At 40.2% G+C, this 9,394-nt stretch overlaps 1 protein-coding gene and 1 pseudogene across 1 annotated transcript; both read right to left on the minus strand.

Annotated features, from left to right (window-relative positions):
• On the minus strand, positions 1 to 903 carry LOC105001898 (olfactory receptor-like protein OLF4). The gene has a single exon (XM_010858345.1). It carries the CDS (start codon positions 901 to 903, stop codon positions 1 to 3), a length of 903 nt encoding a protein of 300 aa, XP_010856647.1.
• Positions 904 to 8,324: 7,421 nt separating this feature from the next.
• LOC105001935 lies at positions 8,325 to 9,266 on the minus strand (annotated as a pseudogene).
• Positions 9,267 to 9,394: the final 128 nt, after the last annotated feature.

Raw genomic sequence — 9,394 nt, forward strand, 5'->3', positions numbered from 1 at the left:
TCAGAGCCCCCTTATATCTTTGTTCCTCAGACTGTAGATGAAAGGGTTCAACATGGGTGTGACCATAGTGTACATCAACGAGGCAATTGTACTTGAATGTGAGCTGTGGGTAGCAGCAGAGCTAAAGTACACTCCTAAGGCTGTAAAATAAAATAGGAAGACAACCGAGAGGTGGGGCACACAGGTAGAAAATGCTTTATATTTCCCTTGAGCTGATGATATCTTACATATGCAGGAAACTATTTTAGAGTAAGAGTAAAGGATACCAGAAAAAGGACCAACACCCATCAGTACAGCTGCAAAATACATCACTATGTTATTAAGAAAGTTATCAGAACTGGCAAGTTGTACCATCTGATTGAGTTCACAGAAAAATTGGGGGATTTTCACAGTGGGGCGGAAGGACAATTGCAACACCATTAAACTGTGTAGCAAGGAATACAGGACACTTATTAACCAAGATATTAGAACCAGCGATCCACAGAGCTGGGAACTCATGATGACCATGTAGTGTAGGGGGTGGCAGATGGCCATGTACCGATCATAGGCCATCACAGTCAGGAGAATGTCATCTAATCCTGCAAAGAGAATATAAAAATACATTTGAGTGATACAGCCTTCATACATGATTACTTTACTTTTGGTCTGGATGTTCCACAGCATCTTTGGGATGGTGGTGGAGGTGAAGCAGATGTCCACAAAGGACAGGTTGGAGAGGAAGAAGTACATGGGGGTGTGCAGGTGGTGGTCTGAGCTGACGGCCAGGATGATGAGCAGGTTTCCAAACACAGTGACCAGGTACATGGAGAGGAAAAGCCCGAATATGAAGGGCTGTAGTTTGGGCTCCTTTGAAAGTCCCAGAAGAAGAAATCCTGAAATTTGTGTATTGTTATTTTCTTCCATGGGGTGGAGGTGACTACCAGGAAAAAGGAAAATAATGGCAATTTTAACTCATACTGCTATAATTCACATAGATGAAAGACCACAATTTCAATTTCTATCTCAAGAATTTGATATTAGTATTTTATTTACAGATAAGTTCTCTTTGAGTGTATGTGTATATGTTTAACATCTTCAGTCATGTCCAACTCTCTCCAATTCCAAGGACCATAGCATGCCAGCCTCCACTGTCCATGGAATTTCCCAGGAAAGAGTTCTGGAGTGGGTTGCCATCCCCTCCTCCAGGTGATCCTCCCAAACCAGGGATTGAATCTGAGTCTGTTGAAGGGCTATTCCATTGCAGGTGAATTCTAAACATCTGAGTCACTGTAGAAGCCCCTTTGAGGGTATGCTTCATTTCATTTCTGACTAGGAATTTTTGCCCCATTCTCATCACATTTGCTAAGAGGTCATATATTCTAGAATTTAAAGGTGATATTCCTTCACTCACTTGAGAAATACATATTTTGTGCTGACCCAGTAGAAAGTGCTGAAAAATAAACCTCTTGCAATCCAAGAACACTGAATGAGTATATTCAAATCAAATACTATAGAATATGTTAGATGTGACAGATGCTATGAAGAAAACAAAACCAGGTATAAAAGAGAGTGGTAGGAGCTGTTATTTTGTTCTGAATGTTCAGTAAGTCCAGCAAACTAGGTGATGTTTTAACAGATTCCTAAAGAAGGAGAGACAAGGAGCTGGTGTGATGTCAGAAGTGTGTGCCTGGAAGAGGGAGATGCCAGTGCTAAGGACCTGAGGAAGCTGCTTGTTCCACATGTTCAAGTGCAAACAAGGAAGCCAGTGGGGCAGAGGGATAAGCAGGAGGGGGAATGATTAGAGATGGTGTCAGGGATGCTGAGGAACAAGATGGCCTCCTTCTACAGCTGAACCTTCAGTCCACAGAAAATCCCTCCCTCCATGTGTTTCCTTGCACATTATCAGTTTAGCTATAAAACCATCCTGTGAATTAAAAAAGATTCCCTTCTAAGTTCCATCTGTTGACTTAATTTTGACATGTGTATATAAGTCATTTAGCATATGAATCCAGGTGCCTCTGCTTTAAGACCTGTTCTCCATTTCAAGGCACAAGTGTGCATGCACACGCATGCACACACACACACACAGACAAATATACCATGTTCTTCTCGGTTGTGTCACTACTATGCATTGGTCACCCAGATTCACTCTCTTTATGTCATGAATGCTTACAGCTCATCTAGTCAGAATTATATATTCTCCAAAAAAATATATAATTTTTCCCTGAAATTCCCAGTTTGTAAACTTCTCATGGAACAATAAATTGGGGTTCACTTTTGGTATAGCCAATTTCTGCTTGGTATTTAGAAAAGAATGAAAAGTACGAGAGTGAAAGAAAGAGAGAGAAATGAAATGGGCATACAGACATTAAGGGAAAATAATATCCAATATACTCAAATGACCCCTGAGACAATGCAATAAAGAAAAGTTTCCTTGCTTCATCAACATTCCACCTCCAGTGACATCTCTTTGATGGACAGAAAAAAAAAAAAAAGAAATGAACAAAAATACCTTTTGTTCAAGGATGTAAATAACGATACAGTTAAGACATGGAACATCTTACAGTTTGAATATCCCAAGATGAAAAGAAACAATTGGAATATAAACTACCAATTAAATATCAGAAATACAAAAAATACAACAGAAGTTAGATATGTATTATATGAGGCATATGAAACAGTAGAAGACTTCCTTTCTAATGGACTTTCCCTATTTGTTTCCTCCTGTTCATAAATAAGATCCTTATACTTGCTTTCTTGGAGAAGGTAATGGCACCCCACTCCAGTACTCTTGCCTGGAAAATCCCACGGATGGAGGAGCCTGGTGGGCTGCAGTCCATGGGGTCGCTAAGAGTTGGACACGACTGAGCGACTTCACGTTCACTTTTCACTTTCATGCATTGGTGAAGGAAATGGCAACCCACTCCAGTGTTCTTGCCTGGAGAATCCCAGGGACGGGGGAGCCTGGTGGGCTGCCATCTATGGGGTCGCACAGAGTCGGACACGACTAAAGTGACTTAGCAGCAGCAGCATACTTAATTTCTACTTTTACTAGAAGTATTTTATACCTCCTATTCCTTCTAACTGGATTTCCCTGGTGGCTCAGAAAGTAAAAAATCTGCTTGTCAATACAGGAGACATAGGTTATATCCCTGGCTCAGAAAGATCCCCTGAAGAAAACAATGACAACCCACTCCAGCATTCTTGCCTGGGAAATCCCACTGACAGAGGATCCAGGTGGGCTACAGTCTATGGGGTCACAAAAGTTGGAGTAACTTAGCGACTAAACCATCATCATTCCTTCTGAGTTTCCACTATTACCATTTAATTGTCAACCTTGATGCTTATATTTTCAAGTGTAAGGTTCACTTTCATTTTAGACCATACATAAGTACATTAATATTAGGAAAACCAGAAAACAACTAAAATGACCTGTGGCCTCTGGGCTATGAAAGATTGGTCCTCAGGTGACCTCAACTACACACTCCTGGTTTCCATCCTCTCTAATGCTGCCCTGCAGTGTCTGTGGAGCTCTCAGACTCACCTGCCTGCAGATTTTATCACTTCTTCCCTGTAGAAGTCAAAATTCCTCCCTAAATGATTACTGATGCAGACAGAATTTTGTCCCCAAATATGAAAACAGGAAGTGATAAAATCAAACACTGGCTCCCAGACAGATGTAGAACTTCAAAAACAAGAACCAGGTCCTCCCCAACCAAAGTGGCACAGGCTAAGGGACTGCAGCAGAGGAGATATTTACAGCTTCCTGTGTTAGCTCATTAGGCATGTTTCCTTTGGTTACTCCAACCTCTAACTACATGATTTCCCTTGGGGACACTTCTGGACAGAATGGATTTTTTTCTGTCTGATTCACTGTTCCTAAGACACTATATTATAAGTTAGGTGAATTCATTTTTTATCACTCTTTCCCCTTTAATTCTCTTGCTTCCAAAGCCCTAAGATTCCCAGCATGTCATCACGTCTCTGAGTAAAAAATTTTCTTAAACTGTAACACTGAGGATTTGTCTTGATTTGGTCCCTCTGATCTTTAATGCTTTGATTTGTGGCAGGGACAGAACCACTGAAATTTCTAAAATTTACTATTTTCATCTTCAAAAATGGGGATAACTTTGCTACTGCTACTGCTAAGTCACTTCAGTCGTGTCCAACTCTGTGCAACCCCAGAGACGGCAGCCCACCAGGCTCCCCCATCCCTGGGATTCTCCAGGCAAGAACACTGGAGTGGGTTGCCATTGCCTTCTCCAATGCATGAAAGTGAAAAGTGAAAGTGAATTTGCTCAGTCGTGTCCGACCCTCAGCAACACAATGGACTGCAGCCTACCAGGCTCCTCCACCCATGGGATTTTGCAGACAAGAGTACTGGAGTGGGGTGCCATTGCCTTTGCTAGTTTATAATAAAACCATGGTTAATATACTTCATGGAGTCACAATAGTTTCTCCAAGCCAATTAGAAATTTCCAAGTTATATCAGAAGTCAAGAGCTATCCTTTAATCCCTCATTACCAAATCTGTGTACTTGCAGGAGAGATATTTATATGTTGATATGCACCATAAACTATCTTAGTGTATTATATGTGTGTCTGTGCTGTGCTCAGTCACATCTGAGTCTTTGTGACCCCATGGCTGTAGCCCACCCGGCTCCTCTGTCCATAGGATTTCCTAATCAAGAATACTGGAGTGGGTTGCCATTCCATTCCCCCAGGATCTTCCCAACCCGGGGATCAAACCCAAATGCCCTGCATTGCAGGCAGATGCAACAGGTGGATCAGGCAGTAAAAAATCTGCCTGCAATGCAATATATATATATATAGATAGATAGATATAGATATATAGATATAGTTATATAGTGTGCTTGTGTATGTGTGTGTGTGTGCCCCAGGCTAAGGTTAGTGGATACTTGGTCACCTGGCTGTGAGTCACAGCAGAGGCTCAGATATGAAGCAGTGTTTAACCAGGGCCACAGCACATATCACTGGTGCTTACATGGGGTTCACATCAGAAGCAACACCAATCACTAATGACAGCTTGATGCTACAACCCACACCCTTATCCATGCCAGAAGTCCATGCATGTCTCAAGTCCCTTGTTTTGCAGCCCCATACCATGGCAAATACAGCAGCCCTCCTGTAGGGACAAAAGAGTTCCAGACCCAAAGATGCTTCTGAGCAGGGGATGGTCACCCATTGATGGTGCTTACACAGGCAGCACATCAGAGGCAGTGTGCATCTCAAGCCCTGCCCAGGCCAACAGGGTCCTTGTCCCACCCTATCTAGAGCGCCACACACTAGCACTTCTTGATCCAGCACAGCTCCCCTCTGGGTCAACAGTGCTGGTACAGGAGTGGGGAAGCACACACTTAGGGGGAACAATGTCAGCTCATATGTGACCCTCAGAGCTTCTGCTCTAGCAACTTGTGACCTGCCTCCCCTCCATTAGGCCAGTAATGGCCACTAAGCTACAGAAGCCATATCTCATACCTGGCTTAAGCCCTAAACCCTCCATACCTCACATCCAGATGATTGCAACCAGTACACCCTAAATAAATGTTTGAATTGTGATAACATCAGATCCAGCTCTTCCAACAAAGCCAATGGGGACACATATATGACTGTTCCAACAGAAAGACACCACTTCAAGACTGCAAGAGTTAACTGTGGCACACAATTTCAGATAGACAGACAAAGATAGAGAAAAGGAAAAGACAGAGAAATTTATCCCAACTGAAAGAGCAACAGATCATGCCTTAAAAAACAGCTAATGAAAGAGAAACAATGTAACAGATTTGGAATTCAATGCATGAGTAAAGATGATATAAAACTCCATTTTCTCAAGCTAAAATGATTCATGGACTCTTCCAAAAGAAGTTTTACTTTCAGTATTCACCCTGTGCATTTTATTAATAAGTGGAAGACCATAAAATATTTAATTCATATTGTTGTATGGCAAAACCAATGCAATATTTTAAATAAATTAACCTCCAATTAAAATAAATTTATATTTAAAAAAATATTTAATTCTGTTAAAAGACTTATGAGCACAGTGCTAATTTTAACAGGGAATTATAAAATAAAAACTAGTTAGAACTGAACACTACAATAAATGAAATGAACAACAATTAGAAGTAATTAATAGTATAGCAGGTGATACAGAAGAATACATGTTAACTGAAATATAGAATCATAGAGATGACTCAGTCAGAAAAGAAAAAAAAAAATGAAAAATGAGAATAGCTTGAGGGATGTTTGATTATATTAAGAACATCAACACTGGCATAATTGGAGTGTCCAGGAAGGAAATGATAAAAAGAGAAGGTACTCAAAATGTATTTGATAAACTTGTGGCTGAAAACTTTCCAAACCTGAATAAAAAAGCAAATTCAGTTACCAGAAGCAAAAAGCATCTCCCCAAAATGACAGCAACAAGACCTACACCAAGATGCAGCAACTTAAACCACGAAGTTAAAGATATGCGTTTCTAAAGGCAGCAGAAGTAAAACAGTGTCATACAAGATGAAAACATAGAAGTTTATCAGTTGATTTCTTTTTTTTTCCCCAGAAACTTTGCATGATAGAACAGAGAGGCATGCTATGTTTAAAGTGCTGCGAGGGAAAAACCTTCAAACTAGGGCATTTTACCCAGCAAGATTATCATTTAGAATTGAAGGAGAGATAAAGAACTTTTCAGACAAGCAAAGACTAATAGAATTTATCAATTCTAAACCTACTCTACATGGGAATTATATAGTACCTTCTCTAAGAAGGAAAGGAAAAGGCATAACAAGTGGTAAGAAACTATAAGAAAGAGAAAATCCTGCTAGTGAAGGCAAACATGTAGAAAGGCTGAGGATCAAATCACTTAAGCTATTATGAAAAGTTAATAGACAAAAAAATTCTAAAATCAAATATAGCTATTTTAAGAATGAAAGGATAAATAGGGAGGGGTCAAATATGGCTTCAAAGACACAAAATTAGGGCAGGAAGTTAAAATGTAGTGCTATTGGTATGTAAACAAACTTAAAAGGCAACTTGTTTTTAAACATAGATCATCCTATGAAGACACTTTGTTTACCATACATCAAAAATCTACACTAGATAAGCAAAAACTAAAGAGAAAGTAACACAAGCATATCACTAAATAAAATCATCAAATCATAAGAGAAGAAACACAAAGAAAAAAGAAAAACAAAGAACTATACAATCAGAAAACAAGTTAACAAATGGGCAATAAGTAATACCTACCAAAATCCTCTTTAAAGCAGCCAGTAGATTAAATGCTCTCCTAAAGAGCCAGCTTAAAACCACATATTAGAAAAAACTAACATCATGACACCCAGCCACATGACAAGTAGAAGGGGAAAAGGTGGAAGCAGTGACAGATTCCTCTTCTTAATCTCCAAAATCACTGTGGACGGTGACTGCAGCCACGGATTCAGAAGATGATTGCTTCTTGGCAGGAAATCGATGGCAAACCTAGACAGTGTGTTGAAAAGCAGAGACATTACTCTGCCAACAAAGGTGCTTATAGTCAAGGCTATGGTGTTCCCAGTGGTCACATATGGTTGTGAAAGCCAGGCCATAGAGAAGGCAGAGTGTGGAATAATTGATGCCTTCAAACTGTGCTGCTGGAGAAGACTCCTGATAGTCCCTTGGTCTATCTAACTCTGGTCACTAACTCTGATCTCCCAGCAAGGAGATAAAACCAGTCAGTCTTAAGGGACATCAACCCTGAATATTCACTGGAAAGACTGATGCTGAAGCTGAAGTTCCAGTATTTTGGTCACCTGACGCAAACAGATGACTCATTGGAAAAGTCTGCTGCTGGAAAAGATTGAGGGCAGAAGGAGAAGAGGGCATCAGAGGATGAGATGGCTGAACGGCATTACCAGGGCAATGAACATGAACTTTGGCAAGCTCTGGGAGATGGTGAGGGACAGGCAGGCCTGGCGTGCTGCAATCCATGGGGTCACAAAGGGTTCGACATGACTGGGCAACTGAACAACAACAGACGAAATGCTTTAATAAAAACTTTACTCCTAATAAATTCTTCATAAGTCTATGATACTCCTTCCAAAAAATGGAATTTCCAAACATTTTTGATCCAAAGTTAGGAAAATGGTGGAGTAGGAAAAAAATTTTAAATGTCTATATATAAGACTAAGGATAAAGCTTAATAAGAGAGTTCATAAAATTGTATAAAGATGCTGAATTCAAAGAAGAAAAGAAAAATGGAAATCTGAGGAAATAAGTGCAAGGAGCAAATTTTATTTCACTATGATCAAAGAACAACTTCTGATTCTAATTCTTTGAGTTATACAATCCAGAGCACTAATATAATTGGCCTTTTAACCGAGGCATCAAATATAATCTCTTTAGAGCCTCTTTTATATCTTGGTTTCTCAGACTGTAGATGAAAGGGTTCAACATGGGTGTGACCACAGTGTACATCACCGAGGCGATTGTACTTAAATGTGAGGTGTGGGTATCAGCAGAGCTAAGGAACACTCCTAAGGATGTAAAATAAAATAGGGAGACAACCAAGAGGTGGGACACACAGAAAATACTTTATTCGTCCCCTGAGCTGATAAGATTTTACATGTGCAGGAAACTATTTTAGAATAAGAGTAAAGGATACCAGCAAAAGGACCACCACCCATCAGGACAGCTGCAAAACTCATCACTATGTTATTAAGAATGTTGTCAAAACTGGCAAGTGGTACCACCTGACTGAGTTCACAGAAAAAGTAAGGGATTTGCACGACTGTGCAGAAGGACAATTGAACACCATTAACCTGTGTAGCAAGGAAAACAAGGCAATCAGCACCCAGGATATCAGAACCAGCAGTCCACAGAGCCAGGGGCTCATGATGACTGTGAAATGCAAGGGTGGCAGATGATCACCTAACAACCATAGGCCATCACTGTCAGGATAATGTCATCTAATTCCACAAAGAGAATGTAAAAATACATCTGGATGATATAGCCTTCATGGGTTATGACTTTGCTCTGGGTCTGAATATTCTGCAGCATCTTTGGGATGGTGGTGGAAGTGAAGCAGATGTCTACAAAGGACAGGTTTGAGAGGAAGAAGTACACGGATTTGTGGATATGGGAGTCAGAGTTAGTGACCAGAATAATGAGTAGGTTTCCAAACACAGTAATCAAGTACAAGGAGAGGAAAAGCCCAAAGATGAGGGGCTGCAATTCTGGATCGTCTGAGAATCCCAGAAGAAAAAATTCAGAAAAGTGTGTATTGTTACCTGGTTTCATGTGGTGGAGGTGACTACCAGGAAAAATGAAAATAACATGAGCAATTTTCACACAAATTGGCATAACTCACATAATGCAATTTCTATTTTGCTCTCAATAAATTAATTTTAATATCTTGTGTTTAGAAA

Source organism: Bison bison, unplaced genomic scaffold (assembly GCF_000754665.1).
Source record: "Bison bison bison isolate TAMUID 2011002044 unplaced genomic scaffold, Bison_UMD1.0 scf7180017864386, whole genome shotgun sequence".
Classification (NCBI taxonomy): Eukaryota; Metazoa; Chordata; class Mammalia; order Artiodactyla; family Bovidae; genus Bison; species Bison bison.

Bases quoted from the DNA above. Each gene is read 5' to 3' on its own strand.
- LOC105001898 (XM_010858345.1), bottom strand. From the start codon at position 903: ATGGAAGAAAATAACAATACACAAATTTCAGGATTTCTTCTTCTGGGA.